Source organism: Labrus bergylta, chromosome 10, assembly GCF_963930695.1.
Source record: "Labrus bergylta chromosome 10, fLabBer1.1, whole genome shotgun sequence".
NCBI lineage: Eukaryota > Metazoa > Chordata > Actinopteri > Labriformes > Labridae > Labrus > Labrus bergylta.
Window position 1 is genome coordinate 2584234 of NC_089204.1, and position 27431 is coordinate 2611664.

The 27431-nt window shown below is 40.1% G+C and overlaps 1 protein-coding gene across 1 annotated transcript in view; it reads left to right on the forward strand.

The window, feature by feature from the left end:
• Nucleotides 1-25817, forward strand: part of rin2a (Ras and Rab interactor 2a) — a 50250-nt gene extending 24433 nt beyond the window's left edge. The window contains exons 6-12 of the mRNA XM_020651086.3: nt 933-1005; nt 1471-1562; nt 7060-8688; nt 21411-21719; nt 21838-21969; nt 22101-22264; nt 22724-25817. Coding sequence (XP_020506742.1) covers nt 933-1005; nt 1471-1562; nt 7060-8688; nt 21411-21719; nt 21838-21969; nt 22101-22264; nt 22724-23200 — 2876 coding nt within the window. The 3' untranslated portion in view covers nt 23201-25817. The remainder of the gene's footprint in view (nt 1-932; nt 1006-1470; nt 1563-7059; nt 8689-21410; nt 21720-21837; nt 21970-22100; nt 22265-22723) is intronic.
• The last annotated feature ends 1614 nt before the right edge of the window (nt 25818-27431 follow it).

Here is a 27431-nt window from a genome sequence, read left to right on the forward strand (position 1 = left end):
TTTTACGCTCCTGTGAAGTTTCGCCTTCAATCTCAATGTCGCGGTGGCGTGTGGGGGGACGAAATGATCCCACCTCTGTATCGTCTTCAGATGTAGTAACAGAGACGAGATGGTTTCAGTGGAGCCAGCAGGGATCACAGTACTGTGTGTGCGTGCATGTCTGACTGTGTGTGTACGTGGAGCTCCCCGTGTGGCTGATACGCAATGAATTCACTGACTGGGACACCAATATTACGTCATCGCAGAATCAATATGAATGTACAAAGACAGGATGACCCCTATGTTAAGTTACGGCACATTATGGAAAAAGCAGTCGGGGAAAAAAAGGGCTTCAGTAGGACTTACCGGACACATTTATGGTTCTGCTCTCACAGCATCCTCCTTCCTATTTAAGCATTTTATACTTGGAATTCAATGTACTTGCTACTGCCAAGATTCCATTTTGTTCTTTCTTCTTACATTAAATGGATTTGAAGTCTGACTATCTATCTTGTTGTTTTTATTGTGTGTAAAGTGTGTTAGGTGTTGTGATGACAAGATGCATGCAGAAGTTATCTTCCTTTTAAAGCAGGAGATCTCACAGATGTTACAGAGCAACAATTTAATTTGCCTCCACATGAGGAGAGCGGTTACCCCTGCTGTCATGCTTTTTGCTGATTTGTTCTGAATATCTTAAGATTCCAATGTGACTCTGTTATCTCTGGGTAGTTCATGTGACTTAAAACACTATAAAGATATGTGAGCCTTGGTGATTGTACTTGTTTGTCAGCTTTTTCTTCTTTTCCCTTCACAAGTGAAACAAGTAGAAACATGATGTTTTGCTGTGTAGTCAGCATGATTCAATATCTTAGATTGTAGTGTTTTTAATACTTGTCCTGTGAAAGTTCAGGGAGTTTGTTGTGTCTTGATCATGTTGTTCTTTGCTCCTGCAGCTTTTTCTCTGGAGGGATCGGGCCTGAGCTTTGCAGACCTCTTCCGTCTGGTCGCTTTTTGCTGCATCAGCAGGTGAGTTCATCACAAGAGAATGACTGGTAATTACAGTAAGTCAATGCTTAATTTCCTCATTTCAAGGATTTGGTATCGGTTGTTATCATGTATTTGTTTTGACTTCATATTGAGGTCATTCAGAGATTGACAACAAAGCATTGTCTACTAAGCTTCTCTGTGCATTCTTCCATAGTTAAACTAATAGGTGTATTTTCCGACTTTGATCATTTAGGTTTACTTGACAGGAACTTTTGAAAGCCTTGAAGGAGAAAAGCAGGAGGCGCATATTACCTTCTGACTGTGTGGTTGAAAATATGGTTCAGCCAACACCACACACCCAGGCCCAGCCACACTCCTCTTGCCCAGCTCAGTGACTCACACACTTTAAGGATTAGTTTCTCAGTAACTCCTACCCTCTTTTACTCTTTTCTTCTTTCTCTGTTGACCGAGTTTTTCTCCTTTTTCACTGGAAATCTTTCTTAGGGATGTGCTGCCGTTCACACTGAAGCTTCCAGAGGCCATTGCATCAGCCAGAACTTCTGCTGATCTCGAGGAGGTTGCAAAACTTGGAGCAGGTTTGTTGTTCTTTCTTTGGAATATCTATTTGGGGGTCAAGTATGCAATTATGGGAATAATCTTAGGCAGGTTGAAGGTGCGATATGAAGATGACATCAAGTGATTCGATTGCAGTAGAAAGCAACAGATTATACACAAAATAGATAATAATCACAAGAGAACAAACATCAAAACAGAAAAAAAATATTTTACATATATCTACAAACTGACAATCTTGTATAAAAACATGTAATCAAAATCAAGTTAAGTAGGTCAAAGAGATGTTAAAGTCACTGTGGAGGTGTCACAAGAAAAGATGATCATCTAATCCAGGGATGGGCAACTTTGGTCACAGCAAGTGCCAAATTAATTTAATTCTCACTGCCAGAGGGCCAAATTGTAGCTTACAAAAAGATTACAGTCAATTATGTCTCAATTTTAACTCAGCATATACCAGTGATCAAATATTATTATGGACATATTTCTGATTTTCATGGCAGATTTTGTTACGTTTTCTTAATACTTCCAATTAATTAATATGTAAAAATTGACCTGAGGGCACGTTGAGGGTCTATGGGGGCCGCATGTGACTGCTAGTTGCCCACCCCTGATCTAATCCATGAAAAGCTAACAGGAAAAAATAGGTAGGTCCAGAGGTGCTGCTTGTCAACAGGCAAGGCAGGCAACTGCTTGGGACCCCAGACCAGTAGGGGGCCCCTGAGGGCTCACAAACTTCAAACCACAGCAGCTGCCCAGAATGTGCAAATTTTGCAATGACAGTAGGAAACCTCCCTAAGGGGGCCCCATTTAAAAGCATTCACTCTTGTTGCCTTGCAAAGTGTTGCATGCATTATTGCTGTGAAGTGTCTCAATTAAAGTCAACCAAGAAAAATGAAGGGGAATTATCCGTCTATCGGAGAGAAAAACAGGAAAACAGTAAGCGTCAGGAAAATGGCAGACATTATGGTGATAAAGGCGGGTTGTAGGGCGCCCAATTATTTTTCGCCTGGGGCCCCAACAGACTCTAGAATGGCCACTGAGTAGGTCAGTGTGCAGAGGTATGATATTGTAAGTTGTTTTTATTTTAAATGTACCTCATTGCATCAGTAGGGAAACATCTCCAGTTGAGCAAAGAGATTGTTGCTTTCCTCTCAGCTTCTTGCAGATTCAGAAAAGTAGAATGTTTTCCATTGGGCCCACATCTGTTGTGTGTAAAAAAAAAAAAAAAAAAGTTTTTTTCCTGAGGCGTGACACTCGTAAAGCCCATCTCGACCACATTCCCCTCTGCTCTGAGCATTAACTGGCATGCCAGTGCTTAATGACTCACCCCAAGGGACACTAGCATCTTCCAGGCCCAGATCTGAACTGTTCAGCTGGGCATGGAGTCAGGCAATAGCTGGGTTCCTCTGGAGTATTTTTTTCACCCTCACAGTTGTGAAAGGCAGAGCCTGCTTACAGCCTTTAGCACAAAATGTGGACGTTTTCATTCATTTAAACTGACACCTCTGTCTCAGAGGAGTGTGGTATTTTTATCAAACACAATAATTTAATCTTTGTTATTTCTTTAAAAAAAGAGCAGACATTATTGTAAGTTATGCTTACATGGCTGAGACAAAAATAGAAGTTTCAAATATGTGTAGGTGTTGTTGGACTCATCATCCACAGCACTTCCCTTTTCTAAACCCACTCAGGATGACATCTCTGTGCATTCATATACTGTTCCTTTGACTCATCTGAGCTATCGTGTACTCAGAAATGACTCGACCAGACTTCCAGTGTCCCTCAGTGTGACAAACCCTTTCAAATATACCGGAAGACACACAAAGAACTGATGAAACCTTGTCTTTAATGTGGTCTCAAACCATCTACAAACATAAATGGCTCTATTCTTTCCTCTCTTGTATTCGTCCGTCTCTCCCTCTCTCTCTCTATCGGTCTTTCATTCATAAGAGCCTTCCTGTTTAGCGAGGTGACACAATGGCGGGTTTTGTGTCTATGAAGTTAATTGAGCAGCAGTGAATAGTTGGTCTAAGAGGCCGTTCTGACGTACATGCAAACATTAATAGCCGGTTGAGATGAGAAGAATGTACCGGCAATTCTGACGTCCTCACGGTGTTATGTTACCTGTTGTGTGGCTCACCTGTAATGACAGTATGGTTCTGGAGACATTTTGTCATCTTTTGTCATGCCTTTTGAAGGCCCTCCTGTCGGCTGTGGCTCAGTTGGTGGAGTCGTCATCTCTTAACCGGAAGGTTGGTGGTTTAATCCCCAGCTCCTGCAGCCACATGTCTGAAGTGTCCTTGGGCAAGACACTTAACCCTAATTTGCTCCTTCTGCTTTGTCGGCGAAATATGAATGTGCCTTAATCGTTGAAATGATTCGTCAGCACTCTTACATTATGGTGGTCTGCCAACTTTTTTTCTTTTCTTTTTTTTCACACCTTCGAGGTCCTTAGTACACATTATCTTTCATACAATTTGTTCTAAAAGTTCTTATAGATTTTTTTTTTTTTTTTTTAAAGGTTTAATGTTGGGCCTTTAATGCCTTTATTTGAGAGATAGGATAGAGTCAGAAATCAGGAACAGAGAGAGACCTAGTGGGGAATGACATGCAGGAAAAGGAGTCGCAGGTCGGATTCAAACCTGGGCCGTCTGCTTGGTGCGAGCGTACTAACCACTGTGCTAGCGATGCCCCCTTCTAATAGATTTCTGTACAGGTACCTGAAATGAATGAGAAAGGTACACTACTGACTAAGTTAAGGATTTGGATGCAGTTACTTTAAGTTTATCAAAGGCCTGATATAAGCGAGTCAGACTGGGGAAGCCCTAAATATTCATAACCAAAATACCAACGCATTGATATCTCGTGTCCTTCTACTTGATAGGTTGCTGCTGATTGCTGTATGTTTAGTCATTCGAGGCTCAAATTGTATTAATGTTAATTCAAAGGTTTAGTTGCAGAGTTTTCTATCAACCTGCACATCAGATTAAGCACAGGATTGTGGGCTGATGGAAATAACTGGAAATTTTTTTAGGGGATTTTTACTAACTCTGAAGCTCAAATATAAAAATTTGGTCTCAAAATGTATCGTGATGTCTGAATATTTTTCAGCCAGGAAAGGTACAATTTTGAACAGTAAACAATGCTGGCAGCAGGATTCTAATGAAACCATGCAAAGATGAACAGCCCTTTGAACAAGATATATTCTATCATTCTTTCCTGTTGGCTATTTATAGCAACACAGGTGGACTTTGTGAAGAAAATTAACGTGTCAGTCAAAGCAAAACTGCGTTTGTAAGGCCTGACTGTAATTACTCTAAACCCTTAAAGAAACAAAGGGACTTTTTGCCTTTTTGCCTTTGTTTGACAGGACAGTGGATAGAGTAGGAAACTCAGGAGAGAGTGGGGAATGATGTGTGTGAAAGGAACCACAGGTCAGACTGGAACCAGGTTCACTGGTTTGGAGGACTATAGGCTACGTACATGAGGAGCGACCAAATCGCTAGGCTGTCTGTGCCCCAACTCTTTCTATTTTTGGCTACAGTTCAGCTGCTGTATCTCTCAACAAGTTGCCCCCAATTTAGCTCTGACTTTCCCACTTCTGACATCAGCCGTGTCAAACCACATTCCTGTCCACTCTCAGTCATAGGTGTGCAGTATGTGTGTGTTTTTGTGAGTGTGTCGAAACATTTCACAGCAGCTTTTCTTTTTGTTTTTGTGCTGTACTTGTGTGGACATGCTATGTATAAAGTGGTTCATCAAAATGATCCCACCAATTCTGAAATGCTATCTATAATTCCTGATTGTTTTTCTAACTATTCAGAATCACATAAACTTGATCTAATCCTGAAATATAAAAAAAAGGGATAATTAATGCACCTAAATAAAATGATAAAATATGAAAAGAAAAGAGAGACATCAAGTAAAGATAAAGTTCAATAGAAGAGACCTTTGTGTGTTAGAGGGAGAACAATCGGGACAGAGAGTCAGACCATGCAACTTCAACTGGAAGGGAGGGATGGAGGCGGGAATTCTGAGCTTACAGCCCGCCCACACACACACACATTAGCACGAGTGAGTCATAACACAGATTGAGCATGAGTGAGCCAGAGAAGCCAGTCGAGTCCCAGCTTGTGCAGACACAGCAACCTGTCCTCTGCAGCACCACAAGTCAGAAAATTCTGACAAGTCGGACTCTCAACAGTTTGCCTGTGTGTTACTGAGCCTCAGGATCACAGTGAGTATTGTTGCCCTTTCCATCCGGTTATGTAGTTGTGTGAAGGAGCTGCCCTGTGTCTGGTACTAGTATTCTTTATGTGCTATTGTTTCTGCTGGTGCTGGTCTGTCTTGTTTTGCTCTGTCTGGTACGGCTTGGGAGCTTCAACAATCACTTGTTACAGTGATTTGATAGTATTTTCCTATTTTCTCATTTGCTTTAAAAGGTTTCTACTTACACTCACAGAAAACAAAAGCAATCAGTGTTGATTTAGAACAAAGTGGCTATAAGTGATTGTTTTGGAGACGAGTCGTTATATCAGGAGTGCAATCGGGTTGGTTGATTGGACGAGTGGATACATTGAATTTAGCATGAGGTATCATATTCTGTGAGTATAATTTGCTGTCATTACTGTGAATAAGCACTGTTCAATTTTTTCAAATAAAATAGTCATCTATACAAAGTATTGTTGCCCTTTCCATCCGGTTGTACACATGAGAAGTTTAGCTGAAAACTGACAGTTTCATTGTTGGTAGAAATGTTATGGTGGTAAAACATTGTTTATAGAAGGTTGCTGAGAGGTTTATTTCTACAACTTATTTTTTTTCAACAAAAAAAAACCTCTAAACATTTGGCTGATGTCCTTGCTGAAAGAGTCAAGCTTTTGCCTACAGTCAGTTATTTTACATTCACAGAACAACCGTTTGTCAATAATGCTTCACATAGATAGCAGTTGTCATTGCTTTGACCAGTATGAATCTGCAACATAATTAAGTCTGGGAGAGAGAGAGAGGGATGTGTACTTCAGCCGGTTTTCCTCTAAAACCAGATATCTGCATGTGAATGCAGAACTCGTAGGCAGGGCATTTTTGTTGTTGAAAGAAGTCTAGTGATTCGTGGCCGGTCACTTGAAGCAGTTTTGGATAACAGTCTATGCCGAGCAAAAAGCTACAACACCTTGGCCAAAATGACTGGATATCATTGTCTATCAGTAAACAACAAGTTAGCTTTGTTTTTAATTCTCAATAAAAATATATCTGCTGTATGCAAATCTGGTTATAAGAGTCTTCCCTTCTCTCCTCTCCAACTCCATTATTGTGTTTTAAGTTGCCAGTGAAGCTGTAAACACTGAGCGTACAATCTGATGGAAAAGGAAGTCTTTGCCTCAGTTTTGCTTATCAGTTATCTGAATACTGAAGGGCTTCCAAGGTCTTTGACATAATGTTGAGCCTAAATTATGTATCAAACCTTCCCCACTATAGACTGTATAGTAAGAATATTTCTCTCACTGTGTCATCTAGGTTTCTGGGATGCTCAGTTTTGCCACAGAAGAAAGGTGTCAGCCTCATCAGCAGCAATTGCTGCTCCCAGCAGACCACCGCCTCCTTCCCCAAGACCAGTCTCCATAACAACCTCCCCAGAGAGCCCTCAGCTTCAAACTCGTACCCCATCTGAGCTTGAGTGTTGTCAGTCTAACGGGGCTCTTTGCTTCATCAATCCCCTCTTCATAAAGGTTCACCAGCCGGAGGGAGACCACAGCACTACTTCAAATCGCTCTGGCACAGTTAAGAAAGTACAGACGGAGGAGCCTGGTGGCAACAGCCTGGAAACCAACAACAGTGAAATCCAACAATGTCCTCAGGTCTATAGCTCAGTGCACAGTGACAGTGACCAGTCAGGTCAAAGCGACTTGCAGAGTCTCAGCAGAATTACGAAGGTAAAGGACGATAGTAGTGAAACCAGCAATCGAAAGCCAAGTGCTGCAGACAACATTCCCCGGTCAGCACCTCCTCGTCCACCCCCTCCTCACTTTGCTCAGCGAGGCTCAGGCCCTCCTCCCCGACAACGCAGCATGCCTGAGAAGATCTCCTGGATCAAAGTCCCTAAGGACAAGGCAGAGGAGAGGGAGAGGAGCGGCAGCCTTCTTTCTCGTTTGGGCTCCTCTCTGAGCATCAGCCCCTCTTCCTCACCACCCAAGAGACTCAGCATCAGCTCCCCTATCTCCATCCCCCGGCCCTCCCTGCCCATTTCTCTATCGTCTCTCTCCTCCTCTCCTCGACGGACTAAAGCCTCACCATCATCCAGCCAGGAGGATGCTCAGTGCCACTTGGCGCTCGAGGAACAAACTATTGAGAAGGCCCTCTTAAGGGCAAGGCTGTCTCAACAAACCTCCTCCAAAACCCCAGACCAGGACTCTAGCAGTCCTTCAGACCCTTCCCTGTTGACAACACGAAAGAGGGCAGAGCTGACAGGAGGTGAAGAAGAAAAAGGCGAGGAATGTACCGGTGGTGGTCAGCGGTTGAGTGACATGAGCCTGTCCACGGATTCCTCTGACTCTCTGGATTTTTCTCAGTGTTCAGCCTTTTTCCTTCCTCCTCTTCATGACCCCAGCCCCCCAACTATAGCCGACTTCAACACCCATCTCCCCCTCTCCATCCCACCATCCCACCTACCTTACTGCAGTATGGAGGAAGATGACGATGATGACGATGATGAGGAGGAAGAGGAGCCTGACTATGGTGTCAGCCTGGAGAGCGACCAGGACCAAGACCAGGATCTTACCATGGTGCCACCTGGCCACCGCACAAAGCGCCGCCCCAGTGCGGGCGCTTTGGTCTTGCAGAAAGCATTGAAAGGGCACCTGCGCAAGATGAGCGGCGTTTTCAACTCACTGCTGACGCCTGAGAAGAGGGCGATCCGCAAGGTGGTGGAATTGTCGAGGGATAGAGGAACGTATTTCGGCTGCCTGGTGCAGGACTACCTGAGCTACATGGGCGAGGGAGCAGGCACCCAGGCCTGGCAGGGCTACGCCTCTGGACTGGAGCTGCTGCAGACTCTCCGCCAGTTTATCACTCAGATGAAGAGCTACCTGCGACAGAGCTCTGAGCTTGAGCCACCAATTGAGAGCCTCATTCCTGAAGACCAGATCGGTGAGTACCTAAAGAAATACTTCTTCCAGCTTGAACTCTTACTCTGCACAGTGTCCTGTAGCGCAGTGCAAATGTAGAAGTTGCTTCAGTCCAGGAAAAGATGCCAGTTAGATGCTTTAATTATAGTAATTGTGTCTGTGAGCAACGTTTTCCAAACTGTTTACAAGACGGGATTGCTCCATCTCAACGTTTTGTTACCTTTTTCACATCTTGACCTCCTGCTGACCTTGACCTGAAGGGAGGTGGGAGTCAGTATTGCATGGTTTTGCAAATAATGTTGTGATTACTTTTAGGAAGTGTGAATGAGGGATGTTTCAATGGAGAAATGTCATTCTAAATGGAAATGCTATGTCACAAAAAGGCATATTTAGTGCAGACACAGCGGTTTCACTTCATTATTTTTGAAGTGAGGACATTGGAAAAATTTCTCCTCACGTGTTTGCAGTTGGATGTGTGCATGTTTGTTAATGTGTGTGTATACATCCTGGTAAAGCCACAACCCTCAGGATAATGTTATTCACTTGTGTGCTGCTGTGCGTGCTTTAAGGACAGGATCAGATTGAAACAAAAAGAGGAACAGGTGAATCTTATCAGTCCCACCATTTCAAACTTTGTGCCAGTCTATTACAATGCATTGCTAATATTTGCATTCTCCTTTTACCGATACCGTTTATAGCCACCTTTTATTTAATATATTAACAATAGACTGCAACATGAAAGGGTGAAGCCAGACACACCCATATACACACATACGGACACACACACACACACACCTGCCGGAACAGCTGTCTGAATAATGTAGGCCAAGTTTCAGTAGCTGCATTTGACTTTGGACAGAGTAACATGTAAACGGAGAGCACAAAGAGGGTTTTATCTCAGAAGGAAGGCTGCTGTTGAACCAACCTGTTTCCATTGGCCCGGAACCAGAGCGCTGTAATTATGAAGTCAAAAACTGTTCCTCGTCCTCATCTATCAAAAGTCATCATACAATGTTAACACCTTTCAGGAAGGCTTTTATTTAACACGAGGTTAGCCATATTTAAATGTTCGCTTGATATACTAAACTTACTGGATCATTGTATTTGTGGCAATGCCATCTTGTGGTGAAAAAATGTCATTAACAGTTCACATCACTGATGATAATGTAGTTCACAATAAAGAGGCTAATTGGAAGGTTGAAATGTAAACTGGATGTTTGAAGGCCTCATTTGGTTTAGATGGAGTTTCAAAAATGTTTCTAAAAATGGAAGGTGGAATAAAACTGTCCCACTGCATTAGGGATAATGTAGGACCCGGTGTTTTTGAACCATAATGCTTAAAAGAGACCAAACATCAGGAAACCCCGGTCTCTGATACCTCTATTATTGTTTTTATTTCATAGTTTGCAATCTGAGGAACACAGCTTTGACATGATGAGCTCTGGAGATTTGCTATAATTGAGTATTTCAAAAAATAAAGAATTAAGGGCCACAGGAAGTGATATTGGTAAAATGATTTAAACAAGGAAAGTGCAGACATGTATGAACAACTCTAAAAATTAGGGCTGTGAATCTATGGATGTCTCACAATTTGATTTAATTTCGATTCTTGGGGTCACAAGGTTGGGAATCTATTTTCGATTCAAAATGATTCTTGATTCATTGATCCATGGATTCAAAGTCTATTTATGAATTAGTACTTCAGGATTTACTCCAGTCTGTGAGACTGGCTGCATTTCTTGCTGCTCCATTTGGCAGTTAAAGAGCTAGCCTTAGTACTAAGCAGGGAGTGACTGATTAGCCAAAAGAAAATAGTTTTTTGGAAGTTATGAATCTTTTTAAAATCTCAGAAGATAAGAATCTAGATTTTAACATAAATCAAATTTTTTTCCTCACCTCAACTAAAAATTTAACTAGGGAGAAGTATACATTTTTTATATACACATACAAGGTAAAATATATATACAAAAAAACAAAAAAAACATACGGTGAACAATCACAACTCAACAACACTTGACATTTAAGAGAAGCCAACTCAGAAAAAGTAGCATTTATTAAATGTTTTTCTTTATTACAATCTAGAATCACATGGAAGAAGGAGCTCATCACAAAGTATTGGTGCTTAGAAAGCGAAAGAGCAGGGGCGTATAAAAGGTTTGAAGTTCTCTGTGTGTTTGAAAACCAGTAATTTTGCAATGCCTGAAGGAAAAAGGAGACGTTTTAAAGGCGGCAGTATTTCTTATTGTAACCCAGGGTTACTAGTGCCATTATCTTCTCACTTTTATTATTTAAATATTGAAAATAGTGTAATAAATTGATGTAACTTGTAACAAAACAGTTATTATTAATTAGACAATTAAACTAAAACTATCTGTAAAACGACAGCTTTAATATAAGAAGTGCTTTGATAAATACTGTTTTGTATATTAAATGCTAATAAACATATGTGATCGGTCAAACCACCTGTCAATCTTAATGTCATGTTGACTAAATTAGCCAATCTAAAATAAGACCTGCCCACATTTCTCGGTGTCTGAGTAGAATCTCCAAGGCTGTATCCGAATTGCCAAGTACCTACTCAATCTGTCAGTAGGCAGTAGACAGTACCTACTATCCGTGCTGTATACTGTTAGTACCTACTATACAGTAGGCGCGCACAGTAGACAGATATTTGTTTCTACTTCTGATTCATTCAGTAAGGAAGTGACGTCATTTACGTTACCCGAACCGGCCGCATTCACCCATTTTTTGTTGTTTTTTTGTTTAGCTTTATTCAAGAAGAGTAATGCACATATACAGTCAGGTAAACAAAAAACAATATTACAATGTAAATCAAGTGAAAGGCAGATTAAATAACTGAATAACATACAGCACATAAAGAAAAGTACAAATGAAAGACTATATATAAAGTAAAATAAACTAATAAAGATGCATTTAAATAGTGAAATCATTATTTAAATAGAGGGAGAAAGGTTTTATAATAATGCAGATATTTGTTTTATTTTCTGTTGTTAATTAAAAGTAGTGATTTCAGTCGGGACTTTAACTCCAGATTAAAAATTGATTAAATTAATCCACGCTCGTTTGTTTTGATTTGGAGGCGGACGTGACGTGACGATTTACGTTTAATTACGCACAGCATTGTGGGTGGTAAAATACAATTCATTTCCTTCCATTTTCCATTTTCTCCGATCCATACTGCATAAAGTTAGTATCCACACTGAAATGTTCAGTATACTGCGCGGACCCAAAAAATGCATACTGAATGACCATGAAAGTTCAGTATGCAGTACGTACTTTTCAGTAGGGAGTTTCAGTATACTGAACTTTCGTGGTCATTCAAAGGTCATTTTTTGGGTCCACCTCAGTATACTGAACATTTCAGTGTGGATACTAACTTCCGACTGAAATCACTACTTTAAATTAACAACAGAAAATATAACAAATGTCTGCATTATTATAAAACCTTTCCCCCTCTATTTAAATAATTATTTCACTATTTAAATGCGTCTTTTTTTTTAAAGATTTATTTTTGGGCTTTTAATGCAGAGATAGGTCTTGAGATCTGTATCTTGTTTCACCTGTGTCTGTTCAGTATCCATTCTCTCCTGAGCGAACCTAACTTCTGATGCGCTGGTCAAAGCTGAAATTCCTCTCATTGGCAGTATAGAGGTTTGATTGAAGTTTATACTTTATTCATATCTGTGCTCAGTATCCAAAAACGGAACCTTGTGCTGTTTGCCCATCCCTTCCTTCCTTTTTTTTTTTTTTTGAATGGCCTATTTTTCAAAGGGATGAGTTCTGAGCTGCAGTTTGAGTTCTTGGAATAGTTGCACAATATTTTGTTGTGGAAGCTTCTTTCTGTTTTTTTACGTGAAAACTCAGAAGCCCAGATGCATGACTGTCTGCCAAGTTGTAGAATGGAAGTCTAAACAACTCTCTGTCCTTTAAAGCAAAGCACCAATCAGAGGGAGAGGATTGAGGCAAGCCCCTTGTGGCACTTGATTTGCATATCTTCTTTAATTCTGCATTTCTTTGGGTCCTCTGTCTTTAAAGTAATGTGCCATGCTTAAATTAACTAAAATGAATGGATAGCTGCTGGGGACTCAGTATGGTCACCTCAGTGGAATCATGTGTTAAATACAAGAAGAGTAATGCAACCTAAGCAAATGAAGACAGTTTAGAGCTTCAGAAAAAAAAGAAAATAATTTTCAGAGTAGAAACTGTTTCAAATACAAGAGACGCTTTTGGTGTTGTTGCTGTATCTGTTGAAGTTGTCACTGTCTTGCACTCACTCAGCAACACAGCCAGCAAACCCAGCCATGTGTGTATTTGGGTTCAGGATGTTCAGACAGGGTGGGGGGAGCCGCGAGAGTGGTAAGGGGCAGAATAGAGTTCCTTGTTTTCATCCCACAGCCAAGACAACCCAGCATCATGAAGCTTTATTCGTAGTGCTTCACAGAGTGCTCATTAGTTGAGCTCTTTAGCAAAGAGGTCTTAGACTTTAGCCTTAAAGTGAAAGCTTTTCACTCATATCGGAAAAAGATGGTTTGCTTAACGTTTGCATACATAATGAAGAAGCCTCACTCCTCAGTAAAGGCTTGTTGTAAACCTTGTCAGTATGTGTTGCTCAAAGAAACCAGACAGAACTCTCTCAGTAGTTACACAGAAGATAAGATCGATATTCAGCCATCCATTAAGATGCCATAGCCAGCAGCCTGTGAGCTCAGTTTAGCAGTACAGCACATAACCCCCCCAACAAAAAAAAAAACTTCACATTACAGCACATTCAGTGCTGTGGAAAATGTAAACAAAGGCTGTTTAGGCAGTGAGCATGTTTATCACCAGTGGATCCAGTGGCAGTGTTAGTGTAGTTATAGACTTAGTTTGCTATGTGCTTTTAAGGCCCGACCAGGCACTTCCTCAGGTGCTGTACAAAAAAACAGGTTCAAGTGTTATTTAACACAAGTCTTACCCATAGGCGTAGACATCAAAATATGGCAAATTAGTTGGAGCTTCTAACTTTCTAAGCAATCTTGTCTTATCTCCAGGAAACTGAAATGAATCCAAATGTGGATATTAGAAAACATCTAGGTAAGTACAACAAATACAGAACATATAGACATGTAAGCACAAAATATTACATAGCAAGGATCCTCTTGTGACACCTTAAGAACGCCTGAGGGTTCTTTTAAGAGAGGGGTTTATAAGCAGATTTTCAGATCAAAACAAACGCTCTCAGAGCCGCATAGTAAGCATTAAATACTGCAGTATTATAAAAATACAGCAGTGGTATCAGTACTCACAGCAACCCTCAACGAAACAATATGGTGTTCTTTTGAGAATGTGGAACTCTTCCTTTTCATCAAATTATCAATTTATGTTCTACAATATTCACTACAACACGATCTGTATTTGGGTCAGTGACAAATAAGGGTTGTTCAGATGACCAATTCAAAAATCTTTTAAAAACACAATTTGAAAGCATGCATCAGGTTCATTAAAATGTGAGATTTGTATTCATGTTGGTTTTGTGTTTTTTAAAATGACATTTAAACCTTTTTTTTCAAAAGGTAAGACTAAATGGACCTAAAAATGTCAAGTGGTGTAACCACTGAAAAATTAAGAATATTGATTCTTTTATACATCTAGAGTATATGTAAGTGTACTCATGATTTTAATTACTTTATTTTAAAATAGCACTAGAAAATAGATTTTATTAGGATTATCCCTAAATTTATAAATTATGCCCTTTTTCAATACTGAGCGGAGCACAAAGCTGAAAACACCTCTGTTTTCTAATTAATTTTTGGCAAATTCTGTAAAAATCGTTTAAAAAAACATGTTATTTCACTGCAATAGAGGACTGCTTTTATTCCACTTTAATTGTCCTGTGTTTTATTATATTTTTTACAAGAAATACTGGTTACACCAATTGACGCAAACCAGTTACACCAACTGACCATGCTGCTTCTACAGTCAAAGGCCATTGTTTCTTGAAGAAATTGTTGTTAGCTTCCTCCATTTCATGTTTGCTCCACCTACCAAAGTGCACAGAATACCAGTACGCTGATGACAGGAATGTAGCACATTTGTCTTAAACACAGAATAGTATAAAACTGAAGTGAATAGATCGGCCTTTTGGATGGGTCTCATAGATCGGCAAATTCTTACTGATACCTGATCTAGCTGTCTTAGTCAGGATCAGTGCACCCTTAATTAATTCATATCTTAAGTAAATTACAACATCTGACCAAAATCTTCAGGGAGAATTCATTTTTTCAGTATTTGGAATAAACTCAAGGTACTTGTGCCCTAATCAAAGGATAACATACCCACAGGCAACACGTTACATCTCTCCTTCTTTACATCATGGCCATCACAGCCCAAACAGCATTGCCACCTTCTATAGTACCAGACTTTGGCAAGCAAGCTCCAGGTAGTGACATGCTGATACTACCTACCCTACCACATGGCCCCTAATAGCCGACACATCTAAAATGCAACTACTGGTGCCAATATTACAGCATACATACATATATTAGATTATACATGTTTAAAGGTGCACTATGTAGATTTGGTGGTGAAATTTGAAAGTTGGAGAAGTGAAACAATTCTTTGATATATTTTCTGAACTGAATATACAAACTTTATTCAAAGTAAAAAATGGGTCCCTGGAACACTGTTTGGAGATATAAAGCTACCAGGAGAGTTACGCTTTCACTGTTGCGGGCCCACCACCATAACTTCTCCAGTAGCATTTTATCTTCAAACAGTGTCACAGGGACCAAATTTTCATCTGAGGACAGTTTGTGTTTAGAGTTATGATGGACATATACCACATAATCTGTAAATTTCTCCAACTTTCACACTTCTCTACCAAAACTACATAGTGCACCTCTATAAATGTAAGTAAATGGAACACAAATATGCAATTTGAAGCTAAACATTTACAAAATGCCAGGGCATTTTGTCCTAGACCCTTGATAATAAGGCTGTGGATGAATCACCACTTTAATCAACATAAAAAAAATACTGATATTTGACAAAAGTGTCCTCTAACAGAAAGGCTTGTCATAAAAGTCAAATAGTGTAACCGGTTACACCATCAAATTTGACAGGCATTATCATTGAGACCTATGTAAGCACATTTCCTGGTGTGAACATTTCAAATCTAATTTTCAAAGTGAATCCAAATCTTTATAATTATCATAAATTGTTAATGTTTTTCTGAGGTCATACCATTTGACATATCTGACCACGCCCTTAAAATGTCAAATTATCTCATGTTTTAAAGAGAGTTGCTAAACTTGGCCTGCAGCAGTTAGGACCATCAGGGGTTCTTCTTTGTGATATCATTTCTTGTCACATGATATGATGAATATATTAACAAAATGGCTCCTTCAATGGTGGTTACACCATGTTGACAATTTGGTACTTGACTGGGTGACATGGTTTCCCTAAAATATTTATAATATTAAGAACAATGATGTTCCTTTACTTTTATTTAATATTGAACAGTTCTATTGTAAGAGTATGCCAGGTTAGTTCATAGGGTGTTATATGAAAATTTAACCTTTTTAAAGGAAGTTTAATTCTTTGGTACGAAGTTTCAACGGTTACACCACTTGGACATTTTTGCCTAAATACCCGAATTATTCTCTAAAAATTTATAATAAATATAAATTTTAGACTAGGTCCTCAAAACAAAGGATGAAAGCATGTCATTTGTGCATTTATTTTTACATTTTAAGCCTTTAAAAGTTAACTAAACCTTATGGACACAAAAAAATGAGCGTCACGTCATTGACCCATTTACGTAAGACAATAAACCAGTTTTAACTTGTAACGATTTGTCCCTCAGCCTTCTTGTTTTTGAGATCTAAAGCTATGGACTTGGATTTGTGGTGTATATCATTGTAGCAGGAAGTCAGCAATCTGTGTATCAGAAGGAGTGCTCTCTCAGTGACATGACAGATTCACTCCTCCAGATAACGTGAGTCTATTTTTACTTTAAGGAGACACACTTGTTGACATGTCTCTCTCTGTGCTTTTAGAAGTGTGTGGTTGTGAGTTTGAGATATTTATACTGTAAAACAATCTACTTCCAAGTGTTTTTGAAAGAAACTACCTCACACTGCCTTTGAGTTAAATGCTTGGTGTCACATTTGGTTTAACCTATTTTCAACACAGGATATGAAATGGAATCAAACGTGATGTTTAAAAAAAGAATGATTGGTTGGTTTAGCATTGGAGGAGGTCACCTTGGCATCAAACTTAAAATTGCTAAAAACAAACATTAGACATCAAAATCAAGAGTTAAAGCATCAGAGACCAGGGACGATATTAAAAAGGGTATAAGTGAGTGAGGGATACAACTTCAATGATAACATTTCCTTGTACTACTGTCAAGGACAACAGGGAGGGTGTTGGGTGGGAGGATGTTTATATCAAGCGGGAATAGGCCCTGTTTGTGGGAAGTATGAGAATATGTTTGCGTCTGGTTGTCTGTTTTGGCCGTCCTTGACCGATAAGTTGCCCTGCATTAGCCTGACCCCTCTTTTGTGTTATGTAGAGGTGATGCTTTAAGCTAAGTGCGTGAATTCTCTTTGAAACCAGGACAGGAAATAGAAGTCCAGAAGGGTCAGCCACCACTTGTGACTGTTCCTCTTAAGTTTGGAAAACAAATGGCCACAGGGAAAACACACTCACACTCCTACAGGTCTGTTAGACACACTGCTCTACTTTGAACTGGGTCATTTTAATTTCTGTAAATCTGGCCCAGAGTTGGGAATTTTGGCACGGACTTCCCTGTTGTTAATCACTGTATCAGTGGGGAGTCTAGTGGTCATTAAGCTCTAAGAGAGGTATTTGTAATGAGAGCGAAACCTCACAATGAAAAGGGCAAATCAGTTCTTCTCACTCTTTCTTAAAGAAATAGCTGACTTTCAAAAGAGTGATTAAAAGTGACTGTTTATGTGGCGCAGTGGTTAGTGCGTGCGCCCCATGTATGGAGGCAGCGATCCTCCAAGCGGGCAGCCCGGGATCAAATCCAGCCTGTGGCTCCTTTTACCGCATGTCATTCCCCGCTCTGTCTCCCTGATTTCCATCTCTATCCACTGTCCTATCTCTACAATAAAGGCACAAAAAGCCCAAAAATGAATCTTAAAAAAAAAAAAAGTGACTGTATTATCTACAGGTTAATTAATCTGTAACTCTTTACATTAATATATCAGATATACACAAACTCAATATATGATATAGTGAAGTACAGTGGACAAAAACACACAAATAAAAAGACATAGGACAGTTTAACACAAACTGATGGAATAAAAACAAGACAAACAAAATCTATCTGTTCGTCTGCCAGTAGTAAAAGTCACACTGTATGGGAAAATGACTCCTTTCAAAGAAGCTTTCATTTGTTTTAATTTTTTGTGAAGAAGAAAATCAAATACCCTTCAAATGCAGCAAAATATTGTTTTTAGGCCTTGGTGTCTGTTGTAACCACACTGAGACTTTATGTAAATTATTTGGTTTTACCCTGAACCCGTTTTCCAAGAATCTAGCTGGAAAATAACTTTTTTATGTAACAACTCATGTACCAAAGTAGAGGTGGGGGAAAATAAATTGAGATTCTTATCTTCTGAGATATTAAATAGATTCATAACTTCCTAAAAATCTCAGTAGAATGCCAAATGGAGCAGCAAGAAATTCAGACAGTCTCACAGATGACTGGAGTAGATCCTGAACTATGTACTAATTCAAAAATAGACTTTGAATCATGGATCCAGAATCATTTTGAATCAAACATTGTTTCTGAATCGAAATCTAATTGAATCGTGACACACCCAAAGATTCCCAGCCCTACACCAAAGTCACTTGGGGAAGTAGAGTACCGTATTTTCCGCACTATAAGGCACACCGGATTATAAGGCGCACCTTCAATGAATGGCCTATTTTAGAACTGTTTTCATATATAGGGCGCACCGGATTATAAGGCGCATAGAATAGAAGATACTGCAGTCAAACGTTTGACTGGGGTTGCGTTATGCATCCACTAGATGGAGCTGTGCTAAAGGGAATGTCAACAAAACAGTCAGATAAAGTCAAACTTTATTAAGTGTTCTGACAACTCCGTTCACTCCCATGGTAACGATGTTCAAACGTTAATGTGCATATTAACAATATCTCCCAGCCTTGTTCAGTTGTAAACACGTAAAAGAAACACAGTCTGATACCGCTAATTCAAACGTTAGTGCATAACTCAACATTGTTCAGTTACATATAACACGTAAAGCTCACTTTTTCAGTTCATTCCCCGTCCACGAATCCCTCGAATTCTTCTTCTTCAGTGTCCGAATTGAACAGTTGGGCGAGTACGGCATCCAACATGCCCGGCTCCCTCTCGTCATTATCCGAGTCAGTGTCGCTGAGCGCCGTGTACAACCAGTATGGATCAACCAATTAACCAATTGATCCATATATAAGGCGCTCCGGATTATAAGGTGCACTGTCGTTTTTTGAGAAAATTAAAGGCTTTTAAGTGCGCCTTATAGTGCGGAAAATACGGTAAATGTTTTTGGGGCTTTTGGTTTGCCTTAACTTCCCATGTAAACCACAGGTAGGCAGTAACACATTCAGGTTGTCACAGGGAACATGCAAACAAAAGGAATACATTGTTTCCAACAGACAGGTTGGTTTTTTCCTCCAAAATAACTTGTGATTATGAAGCTAGGGAAAGTATAGTCCTGGGATACTAAAATAAGCTTGTAAAAAAACAAATCCACCCAGTCTTTACCTTTAATTAAAACACATCACTCATTGTGTTGATCCTAGTTCGCTGTGCTTGGTGCCCTACTTAGTGCCACTGTAAGTCAGTCAGTAGTCTTTGAAAGGTGGAATGAGAAAGCCTTGGCCTTGGCCTAGGCCTAAATGTGCTTCTACAAGTGTTTAGTTTTTTGCTCCTGACAGGCTCTGATCTATATTTAAAGTGTCTGATGAGAATAAAAACAGGATTCCTACTACAGAATGATTTCTTTGAAATCAGAAATAGCCTCTACATCACTGTATTCAAAGACATGAAACTCTACTGACAAAAAAAGACATTAGTCTACTCTGAGCTCTGGAACTACATGGTGAAAAAGTATTTTTAAAAAGTGCAAAAAAGAAATCTAACAACTCCTCATTCTGTGAAAGAGACTGATTGATGTGAAAGGCAGATGCTGAATTTCAAGCCAACTGTGGTGGAGAAGTAAAATCTGTGTCTGCTAATGTGCTCAGCTGAAAATCTGCTGACTTCACCCTTTTTTGGAGGAAAGTCAGCAACAAACACACACACACAGCACACGCGCGCACACACACACACACACATGCTCCTTATTCAGCAGTGCTGTGGTTTGGCCCCCCTCCCTGCATCCATCCTGTCTGTATTATGATATCATGGTTCGTGTTAGTCAGACTGCACGAGCTGAGCTTGTAAAAAGTTGTGTTGGCACTGTAGGTTTGTGGATACACACCCTGGCTGCTCTGCAATCTGGGTTACTGACCAACAGAGTCATGGACAAGACTGTCTTGGACTCTGATGTTTAAAAATTGCAGATATTGAACACTTTGGTTTGACTGATAACAACAACAGAAAGAGAGGGCGGGATATAACTGTGCTAGTTTCCAGGAAACTTAGGCTGCATTCACACTGCAAGCCCTAATGCTCAGTTCTGATGTTTTCTGCTCAGATTTATTGCTTTTGTTTGGCTGTTCATACTGCTTTTTATATGTGGCCTGCATGAGACGCATGTGAAAGTGGCCCCAATCTGATATGAAAAGATCTGATTCTATGTGACTTGTGCTGTTCACAGTGTCATAAAAAAAATCAGATCTGTGGAACATAAGAACAAAAAAAGAATCAGATTCAGCAGCTTTAGAAGTCCTGACTAATTAACTTTTGTCTCAATTATCCAAAACAACATGGTTCAGGAATGAGATGTTAACCTTGGTGTGATGTGGACAAATAGACAAACAGGCTATAGATTAATGACACTTCAACAGATAGACAGACACTGGACTAATGTGCATGTTTTCAGAAGTGGGATTGTTGAAGAGATTTACATCCTTCTCCAGCAGGCTGTTATCTGAGGGTTGTTTTTAGTCATCCTGCAGATATCAGACTTACACAGGAGGGGCAGAGCATTTCCTTCCAGTACATGTCCAGGAGATAAAAGTTCAGGTCCTGTGGTCTTGCAGTGCTTTGTGTACAGCTGCCTCTGCTGCGTCGCACATTTGATTGGTTAGTCATCGTGTTCCTCCTCTGCTTTATTTTTGTTTGTTGAACATCGGCAAAGTACACACTGGGGTTTCTATTAAATCTTACGTATACCAAAATCTGAAGCAATCATAGATGCTTCAGGCAGCGGCCATGTATGAGTTACCTGATATGCCTTTAAAGAAGTTTCTCATTGGTCCAACAAAAGATGTAGAGGACACAGATCAAAGGTTTAAAAAAAAAAAGCGAGTATTTGTCTGCATTTCAATTACACTCAAATCTCTATTCTGAAGGTCATTTTCAGAATCTTCAAAGGGTCTTCCAAATATCTGAATACATGAAAAACCCTCCACAGGGGTTAAAATGTTTTAATCATGTAATGAACAGAAACATTTCTCTGATGTTGACACAAGTCAAAGCTCAACATTTCAACACGAATATGAATATGATTAATGAACACAAACTGTTTGTTTTCTCCTTAGACCAAGTTCTGGAAAAGGCCATGCACAAATGCGTCCTGAAGCCCCTCAAACCGATAGTGAGCGCAGCCCTGCGGGAGTTCCAGGTGCGCAACGGTGAGTGGCAGGAGCTAAAGGAGAACCTGGCATTGGCCAAGGCCAGGCAGCCGCAGGAAATGGGCGTGGCCGACACGCTGCCCCCGGACCCTGTGGCCATAGAGAAGATTAAGCACAAGTTCCACACCATGAGTAAGCTGTACTCCCCAGAGAAGAAGGTCACCATGTTGCTGAGAGTCTGCAAACTTATCTACACCATCATGGAGGACAATTCAGGTGAACATCGAAGCACTTTTGGGTTATAAGAAAAAAAAAAAGTAAAGTAGTAAAAATAGTCACAAATGATGAAGTTAAAAGCTTCAGTCCTAACGTCTGTGCTCTCTCTGCCTCTCAGGTCGTCTGTACGGTGCTGATGACTTCCTGCCCATGCTGACCTATGTGTTGGCCCAGTGTGACATGCCCCAGCTGGACAATGAAATACTTTACATGATGGAGCTGCTGGACCCCTCACTGCTCCATGGAGAAGGTCTGTTAGTTTAAAACTCTCTAACCACGATGTAAACTTTCTTTTAGTAAAAACACAAAGGCTAGGTGTATTTGTCTTTTTTCTAATATGCACATATTATTAAATATCTGCTTCTGTTTGTTTATTTCCAGGTGGCTATTACCTAACCAGCGCCTATGGAGCTATGTCCCTGATCAAGAACTTCCAGGAGGAGCAGGCAGCCAGAGTCCTGAGCTCTGAAACCAGAGACACACTCCACCAGTGGCACCGCCGACGCACCATGCAGCGATCTGCTCCATCTTTTGATGATTTCCAGGTAAACAGTCAGTCTTAGTAGAGCACTAACCACTAGGCTACCACAGCCCCTTGGCTGAATGAGTTAACTGGTATGGGGGGGCAGTATAGGGGCGGCAGTAGCTCAGTCTGTAGGTTGGGAACCGGAGGGTCGCCGGTTCAAGTCCTGGTGCGGACCAAATATGGAAGTTGGTCTTGCAGCTGGAGAGGTGCCAGATTACTTTCTGAGCACTGCCGAGGTGCCCTTGAGCAAGGCACCAAACCCCCTATCCACCATCAGCTCAGGAGCGCCTGCTGTGGGCCTGCTTTGTGCATGTGTGTATATTTCAGCCTATGTGTGTGTTGCATGACTTACAGAGTGTAAAAACAGAATTTCCCCTTGTCTTCTTCATTTTTTAAGCTACCAAACACAGATAATGTTCAGTGACTGATGAAGCTAAAATGATAAAATATTTGTATTTCTTTTGTTACTGTTCTTCAGAACTACCTGAGGGTGGCACTGCAGGAGCTGGACAGCGGCTGTACGGCCAAAACCCTACAAGTCCGGCCGTATGCCACGGTGGAGGAGGTTTGCCAGCTGTGCGCTCATAAGTTTAAAGTGTCCGATCCTGAGAACTACGGCTTGTTTTTGCTGATGGAAGGCAGCAGCCAGCAGCTGGCGTCAGACACGCACCCTCAGAAGATCAAGGCTGAGCTCCACAGCCGCTCGCAGGCCACTCCCTTCCACTTTGTGTTCCGCCGTGTGGCCAGCAGTAACACCTCATCATCAGCGCCACCCGATACTACACCCAACCTCAACGACCTCACTGCGACCTCTGACCACAGGGACAATTTGAACGACCTCGGCAGGGAGCTGTCAGACCCCTCCCTCCAGCCAGCTCTCAGCCTCGGCCTCAGTCCCCATCTGAGCCTCAGCCTGCCGCCCAGTCACCTCAATGGGAACTCCATATCAATATGACTGAGAGTGTGAATGGGGTCTTTGTCCCCAAGTTGTGACAGTATCGCCCTTTATTTCCATTAGACCTTAAAGGGCCGGCATGTTGACAGGGTTCCACTGGGCTGAACGCTGTATCGTGCCAGTCTTTACAAAGCCTGACTTCTCCTTTCGGATGACATGTCTCGTCTCAGTCAACATCCCCTCGCTGGAATGTTTTGTCTGACAGACACGTGAAAGAGGAAAAGAAAAAAGGAAGGAAGGAAATGAGAAAGATGGAGTTTTTGTTTACTTCCTGGGGTCTAGATTTGGTATCAGATCGACACTTTGTTAAACACAGCTCTTGAAATCTAAACAGAAGGTTGATAGAGAGAGATGTAGGAGTTAATATAAAGTGTAAAGATGACATAAACACTAAAATGTGTTGACAGTCCTGCCTTAATACTGGTGTCAAGGTGCTGATTCAGGGTCAGCTGTTCTTAGTGTAAACATTAGATACATAGACTAAACATCTAATTTTGGATCAATCACTTTAGATATAGATTAAGATATTTTATTTAGGTGATGGGTATAACTAAGACTTTAAGGTTACAGTTGCTGGTAAACTGTATTTTGTATTTTGTGTGTGGTTTAAAACTGTTAATCCTTGTGATAGTAGTTTTTAACAGATAAGTGACACCTAGTGGTGGCTGGTGAATATTGCAATTTGATATAGTCCAAGTAACTTTATGCAAATATTAAAAAGAAGAGGAACTCAGTGGTGGAAAAATATATTTAAAGAGATGTAGCAATGTGTAAAAAAAAAAAAAAAAAAAAAAGGCTGTCTATATAATACTATGACATTACCAATCCCATAAGAGTTGCAGTACTGTACTGGTCTTCAGTAGAGGTGGACATTTTTTATAACTGATTTCCCACAGCTGCCTCTAGACATTTTTCGACTTAACGCTTGTGTCAAATGTTCAGAATCTCCCTTTAAGGAGTTTGCAGAAGTAGAAATCTGTTGGAAAAAAACAGAGTGTGGAGCCAAGGAGACAAGAAGTTTCTAACCTTTTTCCTTTCCATAGTTGTTGGAACACCAAACCCAAACTGCCTCTTTTCTGTTACGTCTTAAAATGGGAAGTCGATCTCGTCAAATTGGACTTTTCCAACAAATCTATGCTGCTGTGGCTACTGGGCCAGTGTTTACAGCCACAGCCTCTCGTTTTCTCGTTTTCTCTTCTGCTCTCAACATGCAGAACATCCCATGCACTAAGCTGTATATATGCAGGTAGATCCTGGCATTATCAGTGAAAGATATCACGTATAATACTGCCTTTTTTATATAACAATCTTAAGGATTCACTTTTTTAAATTTGTAAAAAAAAAAAAAAATTCTTGCATGTAGTTTTGTCTTTTAAGTGTAATTTTAGAAACAGGCTCGTCTGCCAGTGTTTAGAAAATGTAACATTCATTTATGTATTTACTGATTATCCTGGTGATATGAAAGATACTGTGTCTTACATGATATATTGCTTGTTTATGGGCGCCTTTTACATTCAGATTGACATGATGTGGCCGAGGAACAACTGTGACTGGCTGCCATATTCTAATTATAGACAAGTCTTTGTACTACTGATGAATGATAAAGGTTTTTATCCCATTAAAAAAAATATATATATATACATATATATATATATATATATATATATATATATATATGGTCAGTTATAAACAGGTTTTGTGGACTTCCATGCTGGTCTGAGGTCACACACAGAGGAACATGCTGTACGGCTCGTAGATATTCAGAAAGACAAAAGTATGTGAGGACTCTGTTTACAGGAGAGGAGATGTTACTGAGACAGGCTCAGTCAGCAATACAGCCTACAGGACAGTTAAGTGTCAGTCAAAAAACAAAACACTTGAAAATATCTTCTTCTTTTTCAAATATCAGTAGTTTCAAAATCAAGTTGATATGCTGTATAATTACTGTCTTGAACTGTAACACTCCATTCATTCCTGTTTTAAAATGTCGTGAGGTATGTGAAGTGAATTTGAAAACAATAGTGAAAAGCTTGGTTGCTTAAAAGGGAATTCCAGTATTTTTAATCCAGGCCTTTAAATGTACTTTGGACATGAATTTCAGCTGCAAGGCCGGCTGTAATGGCTTCAGTGTTTTCTTTCTGCTCAAATGACAAAATAACAGAACAGATCTCTACAGGCATAGACCTGATTGTAAAGGTAAGTGGAAATGGCTGAATCATCACAGTCTTCAAAGTAGTGTTGTAGTATTGAACCAAGGGCCCTGGTCTAAATGAGTGGAATCACCTTCTAAGCAAACCTGCGGGCTTTTCGAGGCGGTTGTGTAGCAGGATGACATGTATCGTCTGTATGTAACCTGTGACATGATCAACGTGTTTATCTGGGTGCCAAGTTTTTAAAGCTTGAATTGACTCATGGTGTGACGTTTTCAGTAAAATAACTTCTCATTGATTTAGCGAGGTGAGTATTTATGTGTCTCTGTGCGGGGATTTTTCACAGATGGCTTTTCCATGTTTGTAATATTCTTTACAGTGTCAAAATATCAACTTCATCCAGGCAAACTGTTTATGATTTCATTTATATTCTTTTGCACTTAATAAAAGTTGGAAATGAAATTGCATGCCTGACTTGGTTCCTCTGTCAAGACTTGTACCCGTGTTTCACCACTAGAGGGTGCTCACACCCTACATTTTCACTCCATACCATTCTGCTAACTGACCACACTTGTTGCTCATCTTGTCAAATCTTTACACAACCCAATGAGACACAACTCACCTCTGTCCCTTAATGAAACTGAATTTAAAAACTTAAAATCCTTTTTTTAAATGAATTTTGAAACTAAATGATCATCACATTCACCATTTAAAAATACTCCTTCAAAGCCACAAAACACTGTTGTCCTCTGTACTTCGTGTACCTTCGCGTGCATGGATAGTTTACCCCTCAAAACTATCCATGCATTCTTCTGTCTTTTCTAGTAGTTGTTGGACATAGTATTTCTCAGCTGTTTTCTTCTTGGCTTTTTCATGCATCCTCACTTACTTAGAGGATTACGCTTATACAGGCGTCCAAAAAAATATTCTATATCAGTACAAAATAATATCTCTCCTCATCAGGCCGTGACTTATGTCACTGGACAATATATACTATGTGGTGACCAGCATGAGGAGGAGGTGCCAAGCTGTTGTGGCTGCGTTATATGGATCTTCCACATGCTAATAAGTTTCCTGACTACGACGGAGGATTAGGGCCATGTTAAAAAAAAAAAAGTGAACTCGGAAATTTATGACTTTATTCTCGTAAATTAACGAGTTCGAGACCAGCCTGTGCAAAATGAGAAAAAGTATTTTCCTCTGCAGACAACTTCCTCCCAGTCAGTGTGGTTCTTTCTTCAGTTTCTTGCAGTATCTTTTCAGGGTGCTGATATTTTAAAGACAATGTGAAGATGATGGTGTGCCAAAAGCATGTGTAGTTTCATATCTGCATAAGTAAAGCCCCAACACAACTATTTGTGTCTGTTATCGGTCTGCCTTGTTGAAGTTGTAGAAGAGTAAATGCTCTTAAACAATCAGACAGAGACTATGGCTTGTGAATTGAGGATCTGTTTATTTCTATTGGAGCAGTTCTTTTATAGCATCCCAATCATCCCGTTATTGACAATCATCACACTGGGCAGTTACAACATGTGTGCTATATAAAGACCATGTCCTAGAAGTTTCTTGGGTGGACACCTGGTCTATTACCAGGAAAGAGTGTGTGGGTATGTGTGCCTTGTGTATCAGAACATGACCTTATGACCTGGCTAAATTCAGAGGTTAGATAACTATTGCTTTGTGCCTGTTTCTGTCCAGATTGTGTGTTTCTGTTATGATTCAATCTTTCAAACTACAACAAAGTGTCTAATGTGCAGAGCCAGTTTGTGTCCTGTTCATTATTTTACAGATAAACAAGGTCTTGCAAGTTGAAATGAAAACTTCTCTTGAACTGTTTTTACCGACTACGCAAGGAAGTATCCTATTTCCTTATTGGTGAAACCTTTAGGACAAGATGCTCCATGTTAGTCATTTGAGAACAGGATGCTGCTGCGCTTAGACTAAAATAACCACTTTATTCTTTTAGACTTTAAAGACTTTAAGAGTTCTACTTTCATCATTTTTGCACAGGCTGGTCTCGAACGACTTTATTCTCGTAGATTTTCAACTTTATTTTTCGTAAATTTACGACTTTATTCTCG